The 16287-nt window shown below is 37.0% G+C and overlaps 1 protein-coding gene across 2 annotated transcripts in view; it reads right to left on the reverse strand.

The window, feature by feature from the left end:
- Positions 1–1299: 1299 nt before the first annotated feature.
- The window catches only part of cdon (cell adhesion associated, oncogene regulated), a 45067-nt gene continuing 30079 nt past the window's right edge, over positions 1300–16287 (reverse strand). The window contains exons 11-19 of one of the 2 annotated variants that reach the window (XM_016237664.1): positions 16007–16213; positions 14529–14710; positions 12745–12850; positions 9869–9991; positions 7867–8058; positions 6254–6513; positions 4083–4162; positions 1787–2049; positions 1300–1582 (exon numbers count right to left, since the gene is read on the reverse strand). In XM_016237664.1, the coding sequence (XP_016093150.1) occupies positions 1428–1582; positions 1787–2049; positions 4083–4162; positions 6254–6513; positions 7867–8058; positions 9869–9991; positions 12745–12850; positions 14529–14710; positions 16007–16213 (1568 nt within the window). In that variant the 3' untranslated portion in view covers positions 1300–1427. Of the gene's footprint in view, positions 1583–1786; positions 2050–4082; positions 4163–6253; positions 6550–7866; positions 8059–9868; positions 9992–12744; positions 12851–14528; positions 14711–16006; positions 16214–16287 lie in introns of both variants that reach the window. The other variant, XM_016237663.1, reaches the window with a different exon arrangement.

Below are 16287 nucleotides of genomic sequence, written 5' to 3' on the forward strand. Positions count from 1 at the left end.
AAACGCATCGATTTGCTACAGGAGGCCTTTGTTCACCCCCCCGGAGCTGTGTGAGACACTTTTTTATGGATGGGCGCTTTTTATTTCACTTCTTTTGGACTGAAGCACTGCAACACCCACTGACTGCAATGATAGAGCTTGGAATAGCCAGGACAATTTTTAATATAACTCCAACTGAATTCGTCTGAAAGAAGAAAGTCATATACACCTAGGATGCCTCGGGGGTGAGTAAAACACAGCCTAATTTTCATTTTTGGGTGAACTAACCCTTTAATCTAGCCAGTCTGAAATCAGCTGTTAAAACGACTACAAAACATGACAATGCACCATCCACACTTTGGGAATCTGCTTATGTAGACAGTCAACTCGAGTACAAACCACATCTGAAGCTGAAATGAGACCGCCGTAATGAGCTCCACTAAGCAACCAAACAAAAACACTCACGTGATGTCAACACGACCAGTGCCTTTCAACAGTCTGGGAAGGTCAAAGGTCATTCAAGCACTCGCATGTTTGTTTATGGTTAACAAAGAGATGTGGAGAGCAGCGAGGAGGTGTGGCTGCGGGGACTGACTGTGGGAAACTTCAAAGAGCTGTTGCAATTACCGGATACTTGAGCAGATATTTCTGATATCCCTCAGACACCGACAGTGCAGACTGCTTTATTGATTACAGTGGGAGCGAACTAATTTTAGGCTAGGTGAAGACCGCAAAACCAAACGTTTTAGATGCGAGCTTGCAGGCTTCCTAGGTTCCAGCTGTGGATAACATATGTGTTTTAGGGGTGCAATAAAACATGTTGAGGGGCCATATGAAACCATGTTAATATTCGTCAAAATTTGGCAGTTTGAGAGTGTAAAGTATGGTATAGCATTAAAACTTCAGAGGAGGAAATGGATAGGTGTAATACTTAATCTTCTCTTTATATTATTACAAAACTTTACACATACAAAGGCTAAACTCCACACTGTGTGGAACAAAAAAAAAAATATATAAAGTCAAATAAACAACAAAAAATAAAAAGCTTCTCATCATCAAAAAAAAGCATAAATAATATAAAAGAAACTTTTTTCTTACAACAGATACATTCATATGAAATAATATTTTACTACTACAAAAAATAAATAAGTCATCTAAAGAGTTTTTGCTTTTACTTTTAAAAGTCCTTTCTCAAGTGGGATCATTTGAGCATTTGAGTCTTCCATCATTTTTGCCTAAAAGTCTCTTCCGTCCTTCTTTCTCTTGTCAGTCTTCTCCAGCTCTCTAAGATGTCCATTTCAAGTCACACAATGTCTCTGACCAATCCATCACTGGCCGTTTCATTATTTATTTTTTTTATTAGTTTATGTTCCTATTCCCAATTTCTCTCATTCCCTTTCTTGCGTTTAGTGTGTTTGAAGCATAAGTGTTTTCTGGTTTAAACATGTTCAGATCTCTTGCATGGTAGGCTGGATGAGATCTCCAGTCAGGCTTCCAGTAGAGATCCAGGCTGTTTTTTCCTTACAGTGCAGATCAGGCAGTCCCAGCCGTTCCCAACACACCACAGGACCCTCCGAGTCTTCATGCTGCACGGGCTGAACTCCTGTTGCACACACACACAAACAGATTTATGCACTAACTCCAGTATGCAGCAGTCTAGTCAGGTAAAATAATATTGCATGATGGGTAATTTACAGTTTGCCAATGCTGTAATTTCCTGAAATGCAAGAAGAAACACTGACTTTCCTCATTCAGAGGGTGTGCGGAGTGAATCAGAGAGCTCTTTATAGCGCTGAAACTCTCTCACCTCTCTGCTGCTCGAGGTTGGACTTTGTTTCCACTGGCAGACAAGGGGAATTCTGGGAAAGGGGTGGAGTCTTGCTCTCCTCTGCCTCTTCGGCTGGATCTCTCTCCTGGGAGCCGTTGAGCTGCAGGCTGTCACGTCCATGGCAGCGAGACAAAACGGGGTTGAGGGGCATCATTTCCAGCCTGTCGGGTTGGCGCGCTGCCACACGGTGCATTAGAGGGAGAGTGCCGCCCGAGAAAGTGCCATTGGTTTTTGTGTAACACCTGTCCGCAAAACACAAACGCAAGACGTAAATAATGGCCACCACACGTGTCGAGTCTGAAACTTGAACTTTTTTGAACCAAGCTTCAAACTAAGCATTTTCTAGATAGTCTCATGAAAACACAGACATAAACGTATATTCTTTTGCCAGCAGGAGAGGTTTTTGGCCAAAAAACAACCAAAAAGCATCATAAAAGTGGTGCATATGAATATACTGTATATTTCACTGTATTTCAAGAACTATATGAACTTTATTTTAAGTCTTCTAAATTTTTCTTGTGCACTAAACTACTTATTTCAGTATCATAAAGATAGTATTATAATTTTTATTAACAGTTTGACTTATTTTGATATTTTCCTTTTTTTTTGTTAAAGTTTTAGTAATTTTTTGTGTATTTTGTCATTTTTCTGTTGTGCTTATGCTGTCATGCCATTATGTTGTCATTTTTGTTTGTCTGTTAATATCTATATCGTTTTTATTCATTTTTATTTCAGTTTGAACTATTTAAGTGCATCAGGTTAAACCAAATGAAAATGAGAAATGTTTCCTTGGCAACTAGCTCAAATAAAACTTTTTTTAAATTATTATTTCAGGTAACATTTAACATAACATTCAGGTAACATTATATTTTAACATTAAATTATTTTATGTAAATAAATAAATAAAAGAGCTGAAATCAGGTGAAGTACATTTAGGCATTAGGCAACATTATTATGCACAGTATGAACAATTGATATTATCTTTGATATTTGCTAAATATTACATTTACCAGTGTCATTAAATACGTGTTTTACAGTATTTGATGACAGCAAAGAAAATATAGATGTAAAAACAGGGGCAAAATGAGCATGCACAATATCCAATATAAGCCAATAATTAAATAATTTATTTAAATCATGCTCATGACTTTTATCAAATTTATTACAAACACAAAGGTGTTTACATCAGTAACACTTTAGTAAAGGGACCAATTCTCACTATTAACTAGTTGCTTATTAGCATGCCTGTTATTAACATATTGGCTGTTTATTAGTGCTTATAAAGCACATATTCAGCATGACCATATTCTACATCCCTAATTCTACCCAATACCTAAACTTAACAACTACTGCACTATTAATAAGCAGCAAATGAGGAGGTTATTGAGGAAAAAGTCATAGTTAATGGTTTGTTAATAGCGAGAATTGAACCTTAAAATAAAGTGTGACCTTTACATCTCGTCACAATATATTTCTACTGTACTGTGCAGCATGAACATTCTTCAAAGTTTCTATTTCTGTGTTTTACCAAAGAAAGTCACACAGGTTCAGAAGGATATAAGGGTGTGTAAATGATGATAGAATTGTTTTTTTTTTTTTTGGTGAATAAAACCATTCTAGCACAGCTTGAGCCTGTGTACCAGCTGAAACAAGCATCTCTGCAATGTCAAACTCTGATCGCATCAGAGATCACAGATTTATTTCCGCGAGCCTCTACGCTGCCTGACCAGACTCAACAGCCTGTGTCTCTGTGTGTTTGCACATGCTGATAAGACACAGAGACTTCAACACACACACACACACATAAACAAACAATACCTGAGAGTATAAATACACATGCATATAACTGTATTCTCACTCAAGAAGTAATCAGGGATATAAAGCGTACACAGATGCACACGGTTAGCTGGTACGCTGATATCAGCTCCATTCAGAAGGATTTCCCTCAGCTCTCCCGCTGGCCGCGGCTAAGTAAACACTGCACTCATTAAGACTGTAGCAAGGGTGCGTTCAGTGTAAACTGTTACTGCCGGACACACTAGAGTACACAAACAAGCCTCGTCGAGGGGAGTCACCATGTGTGTATGTGTGTGTGTTTAGCCCAGAACAGAATAAGCTCAGGTCAGGGGTGAAATGAGAACCAGATGGAACAGATGATTGGTTTGCTGACTGGAGGCGTGCTGAGCAAAACATAATTCTGCAGGCATGTAAACACCAAACATTAACAAGCTACTGGGCTTGACTTTTCCAGTATTAACATTTCGCTCTTTCTCACCTGTTGTTGTTGCAGAAGTTTTGACAGCTCATGCAGTCCGACGAGTCGTTTTGGGGCAGAGCCGTGTATATCCCTCCACCCTGCCACAGCAAACACACAACAGATATAACACTAGCCGTATTTCATTTCCAGTCACATATTAGTGTTTTATAGGCTAGCACTGTTTCTTACTCTCAGTATCACTAAACCACACTATAAGAAATATTATACCAGGGAGCAGATGGACTATGGATGTAAAAATGACCAGAGAACTTTTTCTATTCTATATTTAACACTACACCATACTGTACAATACCAAGTTATACTATACTATATCAGGCTACACTATACTATACCGCACTATATTACACTATAACACAACATACTGTACTGTATTATACTGTATTGTTAAAATACTAGGGTTGTCCGTGGAAACGACAGTTCAAATGTTTTTAGGAGACGTCTCTTTTTCTCACCTAGGCTGCATTTATTTGATCGTAAATACAGTACAAAAACCGCTGTTTTCTATTTTAATATATTTTAAAATGTTATTTATTCCTGTGATGCAATGCAATCATTCTAATATGATGATTTGCTGCTCAAGAAACATTTATTATTATTAATAACAGTGCTGCTTAGTTTTTTATGGGAAAAAAAAAGAAATGAATACTTTTGTTCAGCAAGGACACATTAAACTGATAAAAAAATGTAAGTAAACGTATTTACAATTCTATAAAAGATTACTATTTCAAACAAATGCTATTCTTTTGAACTTTCCAATCATCAAAGAATCCTGGAAAAAATGTATCATGATTTCCACAAAAATATTAAGCAGCAAAGATTGTTTTCATCATTAATAATAATCAGAACCATTATTAATAATTGCGTACCAATAATAATTAAAAATAACTGAACAGCAATCAGCATCAGACACTGAAGAATGGAGTAATGATGCTGAAAATTCAGCTTTGCCATCATAGGAATACATTTAATTTTAAAATAAAAAGAAGTGAGAAAATTGAGATTTCAAATTATAACAATGGGCCCTATTTTGACAATCTAAGCACATGGTCGAAAGTGCAAAGCGCTTGTGCACTTAGGGCGTATCCGAGTCAACTTTTGCTAGTTTGATGATGGGAAAAACGGTAGGCGCGCCCGGCGCATGGTCTAAAAGGATTGTCCCTATTCTCTTAATGAGTAATGGGTGTGTTTTGGGCATAATATGCAATAAACCAATCAGAGTCTCATCTCCCATTCCCTTTAGGAGCCAGTTGCACTCGCGCCAGGGCGGATTCGCTAATTACATGGCAAGCGCAAAGACTGAACACGCCTCCAGAGACGAAACGGATCTGTTCGTGCTCGAGGTAGCCTAATTCTGATACATGCAATGACTATCCATCATGACATTTAGGCATTTTTATATGTAGCCTACACAATAATAATCTTTTGCATTGTAATCCTTTCATTTTTTCATATTTGGCATGTTTGTGTGCTGCTGCACGTCCCTGTGTGTATAATAAGCAGAGTGTGCGTGCGTTGTGGACCTGCCTATACTAACGCGCTCTTTAAATAACAAAAAAATACTGCGCAATTGACTTTAGACCAGGTTTTAGTTGGTCAATGGCGCAGTCTATTTCAGTTGCCTCAAAATAGCAACGAGCCAACAATGTGCCTGAACGCCCATGAGCGCACAAATGGGTGCAAATGCATTTGCTATTTAAACAACGTGGCGCAGGATGTGAAAATGGTAACTGCGTCGGGCTAAAACTAGCAAAAAACACTTGCGTTGCGCCTGGCGCTGCATTGAGCCGGGTGTATGATAGGGCCAAATATTTCAAACCACTTTCAATACCACTGTTTTTAACTTGTATTTGATCAAACAAATGCAGCCTTTGTGAGGATAAGAAACTTCTCCCAAAACCATTTAAAAAACTTTTATTTTGGATGCAATTAATCACAATTAATCGTTTGACAGCACTAGTTTAAAGAATAAACCATGCTACACTATACTGCTCTATACACTGTAAAATGGGTTTGAATTTAATGATTCTGGATGCTGATTGGTTAATACAGCATTCCACAATACAGTAACAGCTACAACACAAAAACTGCATGGGAATCAATCAGGCACTTTATCTATACTCGATTACCAGAATCTAAATACAACCACACATGCACACACATTTACTCACGTTATGAAGGTGATGAGGGTGTGAGTGATCGTACTCCATGGTGTTGTGGGGCAGAGAGGCGTCATGTGTGTGCGGATGCCCAGGAGGGTAGAGGCCTCCTGATCCGTTCAGCAAAGCCAGACCGTTGGGCAGCTTGTGGTGGAGGTGATGGCAGGCCTGGGGCATCATGGGAGCAGTGTGTCCACAGCCCGTGTGCACGCTTCCATTCACATGGCTGGAGCCGGGAAGCGTGGAATATTCCAGAACATGGCCGTTCATCTCTGCAGATTGGTAAAGGTAACTTGGAGGGTCGTATTCTACAGAGAATATTTTTTTATATTAGTATGTTTTGTAACGGGTAGCTGACATCCTGTTGTGTGACATGCTAAACTCTATCTAAAACTATTTGTTAATTGTTGTGTAATTATTATACACTGCTTTTCAAAAGTAAAAATTTTTTATACTGTTCAAAATCTTGGGTTAGTTCTGGGGCTTTTTCCCCAAGAAATTAATACTTTTATTCATCTAGGACAGTATAATGGTATATGTTATAATGTTACAAAATATTTCAAATAAATGTTCAACTTTCCATTAATCAAGGAATCCTGAAAAAGCATATCAGTTTCCACGAAAATATCTGTGCAGCATTTCAACATAACAATAATAAATGTTTCTTGAGCAGCAAATCAGCATATTAGAATGATTTCTGAAGGATTGTGTGACACTGAAGACTGGAGTAATGGCTGCTGAAAGTTTGGAATTACCAATACAGGAGGATCAAATTACATTTTAAAATATACTATTAAAAACAGTTATTTTAAAGGGTAATAATATTTCACAATATTACTAGCCTTGGTGTGCATAGGAGACTTTCAAAACATAAACAAATCTTATCGACTACAAACTTTTGAACAGTAGTGTAAATGGTAAAATCCAACTTCTTTTATTTTTTGTTTTGTTTTTTAAATTTTTTATATTAATACACAAAACATAACTACACTAATAAATTATAGTCAAGATGTCAATATTGCATTAAAAATACTGAAGAAAAAGCACAAATAGGAAATGATAATGCTTTTGCCAAACACGCATGAAAAACCAACTAGTAGCAAACCGGAGTGTGTGTGATTAAAGTTAGCAGGCCCATTTGTGGCCTATTTCAGGGGGAGGTGTGTCTGTGTTACTACTTATACACACCGCTGTGGCCAGCACTGTTTATTCTGTTACTCAATCTCATTGAGAGTGGAAGAGAGAGAAAAAAAGACAGAAAGAAAGAAAACTTCAAAGAGCCGGCTGTCGAGGAGAGGCAATGAAAACCAGGCCTGGATCAGGAGGTGGACTCTAACTCAATTTCATAAAGAATTTATTGACATAACATAACCTCTCTTAACCTTACAGAAATACTACATAAACTAAAACAACACAGCGCTGCTGGTCTCATTACTACATATCTAAATATAATAATAACAACAGTGGCTGCAAAAGAAATTGATACTTACAAAAGCAACAAAAATATACAAAAAACATTGTAACTATTTTTGGTCACTACAGTGATGGAAATTCAATAGTTTTCTCAGCAGCCCCAACAGGCATATCGACAAAAACTTAAACCTAGACCAGGAAGTGGCACTTACTATGCAGACTGTTCTGCTGTCGGTTCCTCCACAAGCACATGACGATGAAGACCAGCAGAATGAGCACCATGACGCCCAGAACGCAGCCCACAATCAGGTAGAGCAAGCCGCCCGGCTGGCTGGGTGTATCTGCGGGGAAAAAGCCTGGAGGGGTTATGGGGCGCTGGCTGGGCACACCTGGAGGTTGACGGGCTGAAGGGAAAGAAATAGAAGAAAGTGAGTGTGAAGGGATGAAACATCTGGATGTCTTTCAAGAGAATATGTCACAAGCTCTACATTTATTAGTTATTGATTTAATGTTTTTTTTTACATTTACAAAAAGAAATGCTGCTTGCCCTGGCAAAATTCATTGACACAATACTTAAAATGTGTACTTGTAATTCGTAATTACGTATTATCAAATAAGGTATTTGAGCAGTAAGGTGTTTGAAGGGTTTTAGTGCACTTTTTTTTTACAGATGATAGAATGTTTACAGTGGATTTTGATGTCAGTGAATAAATAGGAAAACAAAGTTATTTGAAAAAGTAACCCAGATATTTCTTTGCAAATTTAAAACTAATGTGTTACTTTACTAGTTACTTGGTAAAAGTAATCTGATTACGTAACGCGAATTACTTGTAATGCGTTAGCCCCAACACCGGTCATTAATTAACGGTATTGCTTTTGTCGAAGCCATCAGCCCATGCTACTTCAACTTATTTCTGAACCTCTTCCAGGTGAAAAGTTACATTACCCATAATTCTACGGAGAAATCTCCACCAATCAGATATTTGTGACAACCAAATTGCATTATAAAAAAACTTTAGCAACGGCCCACTCCCATTAATTACTGTTAATGACGTAGAGTCCGTTTCCATGCCCTCTCAAGCTACATAATATTTGTATGCATAATATGCATCTTTTGCAATATTTTGTTTCTATATACACAACACATTTAAATCAATATATTTATATTTCTCTATTGTATTTAATTCAGTTATGTAATTCACAATGCTTTGTAGATGTTTCTCTTATTAAAGACGTTAAGCACACAGTCTTGTACCTTTGTCTTTTTTTTTTGTCCGATTTTACGGTAATACTTTTTTGCTTCAAATCAAAGTCCTATAATGTTCTGATTCACCTGGCAACAGGTTGGTTTGGTTAATGGCTTATGACTCTGAAAGAAAGACTTAAAAAAAAAATCCTTACAGGAAAAATTAATGGTAAAAATACTTACAGATAAAAAAGTAAAAAAAATAAAAATAAAAAACCTTTGGCAGCACTGTTGCACTCAATATTTGTTAGGGTGTTCTGGGTGGTTGCTAGGCCACTGCTAACCTGCTATGCTGTTTGGAATGATTTGAGCACATTTACTATGGTGTTGGATTCTGTCTCGATCACAAGAGAGCCTACAAAATTATTTTCTACTCTATGGATTATCTTTCCTCTCGTTTGTTGTGTTCCATGCAAAAAACAATACAATACAATATATATATATATATATATATATATATATATATATATATATATATATATATATCTCGTTTCAATTGCTTAGAAACACAGCTCTCCTCAACAAGCAGCATGATGAATCAATCATATCTGTAGAACTAATGGGGCAGGATAAATTATGCACCGTTTAACGCTAATGCTCTAAAACTTAAAGAGGTTTGTTCAAATCTCTAACCCAAGTATAAGCAATAATAAAGCACCACTAGCAAGTGCTGGCACATAACAATGCAACTGTTGTCAGTCTTAAAGCTTGTGGCAGCAGCAGGTCTGTTTGCACTCCATGATTTTTATTTGGTCTGGCTGTGAATGACGCTCTGGTTTGATTTCAGCAGTGCTGCATTAGGGCAGTTATCAGTGAATGATGTCAAGGAGACGCAGCACAATGTCTCTCTTTGTCTAGCTACTAATAAAACGATAGCTCGCTTTCCTCTGTCATTACCGCAGGGGCTTTATAGGTTCCTGTCTACACGTTAAATATAGCATTCCTGTGACGGTACTTCAGCTTCTCACCTTTGGTCTCGCAGATCATGACGTTACTATACTCGCTCTCGCCGCCGTCGTTAAAGCACTGCATCTTGATGTCGTACGACGTCTCGGGTTGGAGTTGACCAATCAAGTGCCAGAATTTGAAGCCTAGGAGAAGGAGGCGGGAAAAGGAAAGCAATGAGAGTGACTCTACTGAATGAGAAGGGCTTTTCTCAAAGCATGTGTTGTTCTCTCCAAACCACAATTCATTTTCTCAATCTCATTTCTCTCTCTCACGCACACACACACACTCTCGCTCTCTCATTCTCAGAGTCCCAGAAGGATTCAGACAGTTGCTTTGCTGCAGACAGGCTCCTTATAAGGCAGCTTAACGTTTGTTCTGGCCTGGCTCCAGTATTCCCATTGAACACACTCAGGGCCCTGAGTACACACACACATATCATAGCAACCGCTCACCACAGTCACTCGTGTATGTTGAGAGCCAGCTCTCTAATTACAGTTTATGCCACAATATTTTATTTGTGTAGCTCACGTCTCTTTTTAACACAGTGAAGGCATGGTGTACACTAAATGACCAGCTGCTGTACTGCATAATGAGAGAGAAAAACACAAAACACACAGACTCGCACAAACATGAAAAAAGCATCACAGGCTTTTTAGTGCACTTTTTCCTCTGCACACACAACATATCAGTGTTTCCTGCACTGTTATTCAGCATCACTGCTGAATCAAGTGTGACACAGCCAAAGAAATTATATATCAATTGTGAGTTTGCAGTCGGAGTTGAATGTGATGAGATAAAAAGTTAAGAGTACAACAAAATCATACAAATATAATAAATAAAAATGTCTTCTATTGCGTTGTTTTTGCGGGACATTCACTAAAATAAATATACAGCACAGCTAGTGTAGTCTGATTCAGGAACAAATGACTCTTATCAACCGATTCTTATAATGACTCAGTCAAAAAGACTTACAAACTCACAAGGTTTGAATCTACCTACCAAATTTTATTTACCAAAATCAACATTTATTTGACCAAATCAAAGCAGTTACATCTGATTGAACGTTTATAAAAACGTGTGGTTACAGACACTCTGACTAAAGAATTTTGTTAATTTGATATAAAAGTTCAAATCTATTACTAAAGGAGAGTTTTATTTATTATGCATTTAAAGTTAGCATAAAATTAACCCTGTAGAACCTGAAATAAGCCAGTCAGAATGTTTTATTCAAGATCCTATACATTTTTTATGTTTAAAATAATGTCCCTTCCTAAATTTTTTTCAGTTTCACTTACAAATGTCAGATTATGAAAGTAAAATGGGTTGCAAACAGCATTTCACATCGACTTTAAGACCAACAATTTGTTGGACACGCTCCTGAGATTTCTGTAAACGCTGAAGCGTGTTTCTGACAGCTTGTTGTTTGGATGGACGAGGGGAGGTTTGAGGGGCCAATGTGAACAGAGAGAAAGAGGGCGTAAAAAGTTAAAATAGGAGGCGGAGGAGAGGCGACGGCAGTTAACATTCCTCTCAGAAACTTGAATCCCTCTCTGAACGGTCAGTGTTGGGTTTCAGTTCAGGCCCATTAGTATGGCAGCCATTTATTAAAAACACATTTTACACATACTCATTACTCTGAGAGCAGAACTCACTACACATCAATCAACAGATTACGCTTTCTTTGTCCCGCCCCCTTTGAGACCGAATATACATTACACACTCATACTACACGGCTCTCTGGAATACCTCATTCGGATTGGTCAACTGTAGCACTTCTCTGTAAAATACTTGTCTAATAAACTCTATAACTGACCACTGTCCCAGGTAGTGGTCGACCGATATATCGCCAAGGCCGATATATCGGCCGATATTTGGCATTTTTCAAATATCGGCATCGGCCGATACGTTTTTCTGTTTGGCCGATGCGTTCGAGATGGGACTTTTATTTTGATGGCGCTGAGTGCGGCAGTGCCTGAGCACACAGTGCTCACATTCTCCCTGTTTGCTGTCATCGTTCAGTTCTGTCTAATACGGATAGAAGTCAGGCTAATAATCCGATAGAACTGTTAAACAAAGGAATTAAAATGTACACAAAAAGTATTATAACGATTGCTTTTATTATTAGTAATAGAAAGGCAAACATTATAATATTTTCTCGTTTGCCGTCAGCATTCAGCAAATACTCATTTACATCATTTAAACAAATCTTTGAATGGCTAATGAAAATTTCACAAACCTTGCAAACTTAATCGAATCCAGTTGTGAGATCTTGTGACATGTGCATGTGACCTGCATGATCACGTGTTCTCTGCGTGACTTTCGGTCCGTGCAAATTGAACGCTTTAAACAAAAATTTGTGATTTCAAATTATGCTGCACTTCATGCATTATGTGCTGTATGTAAAATGAGTGATACCTTGGCTTTATTTGAAAAAATATGATTCCCAATGCACACAAACTTCCCAGAATACTGAGTGTTCTGTTGGTTACAGTTTACTTCCTTTTTAATCATAAAATTATAAAAAAACATTTATTTGTGGAAAATACTTTGTCATCTAAAGTATAAGTATGTTTATTTTACAAAATTATTTTTTAATCCATTTTCAAATTATTTAAAATTTCTTAAATATTAATTAAAATAAATACAATTATATTGGCTTTATATCGGCCATTGGCCACCCGGCTTTCCAAGATATCGGCATCGGTATCGTCTGTCAAAAAAACAATATCGATCGACCACTAGTCCCAGGCAACTGATTTCCTGTACAGCTGTGTTTGTTTCATGTCTCTCTTATCATTTTCTTCTCACAGAATGAAATTTCAATATTTCACATCCATTTGTTTATGTATTGTGTAAGAAGCCGTGAGAGCAATAAAAGAAGACACCATGATCTCACCTTCCACCACATCTCTCTTGTAATCACTGTCATTGTCGCTGTCTGTTGGCCGATAATAGATGTAGAATCCCTGGATGGGTGTGTTGTTATTACTGGAGGGAGTGTACTATGAAAGAGAGTGGGACAAAAGCAAATTATATATTTTCGTTTCTTCAATATATACTATGCCATTAAAGATAAAAACCTAACTAGTTTAACTAGAATCAACACATCCTGCTCTGCTTAAAAAGGTAATAATGTACACATTTGCATCACTTTATTTTCTAAAGTCTACTAATAATGATAGTCATGGTTTCTTGCACCATAAACAGTAATAATTTGTTTACATGACCATTTTACGACCTTTCACTGAACATTAGAATAATATTTTTTTTTTTTGGAACTGTCACTTTAAGACTTCTAGACAACAATGACCTCTGTTATGATTGGCTAACTTTTTTAGCTAAAGAGTTAGTGAAGACAAAAATAAAATTTCTGTTTTTAATTTATGCACCCTCATTTCATTCCAAACATGCATGCGGTTTAGCAGATTGTTCCTGGTGTACTCTTCCATACAATGAAAGTGAATAGGGACGAACTCTACAAAAACGCATGTTAAAAGTATTGTAATGGAATGTTCACAAGTGCCAATGTCCAATTTACAGAAAGAATTCATTCTTCATTTAAATTTAATCTTTTGAAAAAAGATTCACCAAATGATTAATTTCTCAAGTTCAACACCTGAATCAATCCAGGATCCAGATTATCAGTCAGTAATGACAGATTTTGTGAAACAATTTGTTTTTTTATGACCTGAAATTAACTGCTTGTGGACTACTTTATTTTTTTTGTCATTGTAACTGTGCAAAAAATAACAGCTAGTACATTCTTCCAAAATAATTTCCTATTCCACACAACAAATACAGATGAAGGTAAGTAAATGGCAAAATGGTTCTTCTCCTTTAAGACACATCAAACATTTTCTTCTCATGCATGTCTTCTAAATATAGCTTAACTCAGTCAGTCCGTTCCACTCGTTACGGCAGGATAAGGATTCCTAATCTGTTCCTAAACTCACACACTTTTTCCTGCAAAACTGCACCAGTAACCATTGCCAATTACAGCTCTGTTTGGACATTCTGGGGTGGCTCACAGGGGCTGATGGGAAAGCTACTACACAGTGCCTGGAAAAGTGCACACACGAATACTCCGCTAACGTGCTGAAAAACACTTCAGCACAACTGGCACTGCAGAGAAGAACAAACCGGGGAGTGAACTTGTTATGTGGTTAGTTCTGGACACTTTTTACACTCATTTTCGAATTAAGCATGAAATGTGAGTGTAATTAAATTAGCCATTAGATATAAAAGGCATATGTCTAAAACATTAACACACAAGCTAGTTTAAACCCCTGAGCTGCTAATATGAGGCTCAGGGTTATTCCTTCAACAGGCCAGAAACAGAAACAACATTTGTTTGTACAAGTGGTGAGACCCTTTTTAAGATTAATGTGCTAATGATACACGTACAGAAGCACAGAATGATAGAAAAAACTCAGTTTATTCAGTGATGAGTTATTGAGTGCCTGACCAAAACGGTTCCAAAACCTAGTGAGCTGCCTCGCGCGATGTCTACTGCCTCTGCACGCAGCTGCCTTTATTTTAGCCAGAACGATAGTATATGTTGTTGCCTACTGTTAGTAAAAGCCTTTGTGTCAGCAGTGCACCTTAAAATGGGCAGCTCAGGTTTTTGGGCAGAGTTAGTAAATGTACTGCATTCGTGTGCCTGTTCACAAGTGTACTCACGGTCCAGCGTAACATGATCTGAGTATCGCTGACAGCGTCAGTGAAGGAGATGTGAGGGCCAGTGATCGGACGGTTTGAGACGGGTGGACTCGACAGGGAGACCTGGTATGGCCTGGAGGTGGCGCTAGCAGGGCTTTCACCATAGTTATTCATGGCAATGACACGGAAACGGTATGTGGAGCCTGTCACGAAAAGATTTATCAGACCAAATGAGACTTTTATATTTTTACTACTAATTACAGAACAGAATTTCGATTACTTTTTAATATTGAATAATAATACAAATAATTTGATTATTAATTAAAATACAATTAACCATGATTATTAACTAGTTGCTTATTAGCATGCATATTACTAGCATATTGGCTGTTAATTAGTACTTATAAAGCACATATTCTGCATGACCATTATCGACGTCCCTTAATCCTACCCCATACCTAAACTTAATAACTACCTTACTAACTACTAATAATAAGCAGTAATTAGGAGTTTATAGAGGCAAAAGTTGTAGTAAATAGTTATTTAATTGTGAGAATTGGACCTCAAACTAAAGTGTGATGGTCAAACTTTATTTTAAGGTCCAGTTCTCACTATTAACAAACAATTAACTATGACTTTTGCCTCAATAAATCCCTAATTTACTGCTTAATAATAGTTAGTAAGGTAGTTGTTAAGTTTAGGTATTGTGTAGGATTAGGGATGTAGAATATGGTCATGCAGAATATGTGCTTTATAAGTACTAATAAACAGCCAATATGTTAATAATAGGCATGGTAATAAGTAACTACTTAATCGTGAGAATTGGTCCCTATACTAAAGTGTTACCAGTGTGACCCAAACAATATAAACTACCAGTCAAAAGTTTTTGAATAGTAAGGTTGTTTATGTTTTTTAAAGAGCTCTCTTTTGCTCACCAAGCCTGCATTTATTTGATCCAAAATTCAGCAAAAGCAACAATATTGTGAAATATTTTTACTATTTAAAACAACTGCTTTCTATTTGAATCTATTTTCAAATGTAATTTATTCCTGTGATCAAAGCTACATTTTCAGGTCAAAGGTTTCAAAAGATTTCTATTTCAGATAAATGCTGTTCTTCTGAACTTTCTATTCATCAAAGAAACCAGAAACAAATTCTACTCCGCTGTTTACAACATAATAATAATAATAATAATAAATGTTTTTGAGCAGCAAATCAGAATATTAGAATGATTTCTGAAGAATCATGTGACTGAAGTAATGATGCTTTGAAATCAAAGGAATTAATTACATTTTAAAATATATTCAAATAGAATACAGTTAGTTTAAACAGTAAAAATATTTCAACATTTGAATGTTTTTGCTGTACTTTGGATCAAATAAATGCAGGCTTGGTGAGCAGAAGAGACTTCTTTAAAACACATAAAAAATCTTACTGTTCAAAAACGTTTGACTGGTATTGTATTTAAATAATCTGTGGAAATCCTGGTGTAACCTTACCTGGTTCCAGGTTGCGTACTTCCACAGACAGTTTAAGTGGTGAGATATTATCGGCCGCGATGATCCAGTCCCCACTTCTGCCCTGCTTCTTGTACTCCACGCGAAAGGCCGTGATTGGAGAGCCACCATTGGCTCGTGGGATCCAAGTGACATAAACAGAGCTTTCTGTCGCCATAGAGATAGTTGGGCGGTCTGGGGCCTCGGGAACTTAAGGATGAAACCAACCAAATTAGAAGTTTGAAACAAATAAACACAAACTATAAGATCTAATTATTGTGTCT

Source organism: Sinocyclocheilus grahami, unplaced genomic scaffold (assembly GCF_001515645.1).
Source record: "Sinocyclocheilus grahami isolate Dianchi unplaced genomic scaffold, SAMN03320097.WGS_v1.1 scaffold521.1, whole genome shotgun sequence".
In the NCBI taxonomy this organism is placed as follows: Eukaryota; Metazoa; Chordata; class Actinopteri; order Cypriniformes; family Cyprinidae; genus Sinocyclocheilus; species Sinocyclocheilus grahami.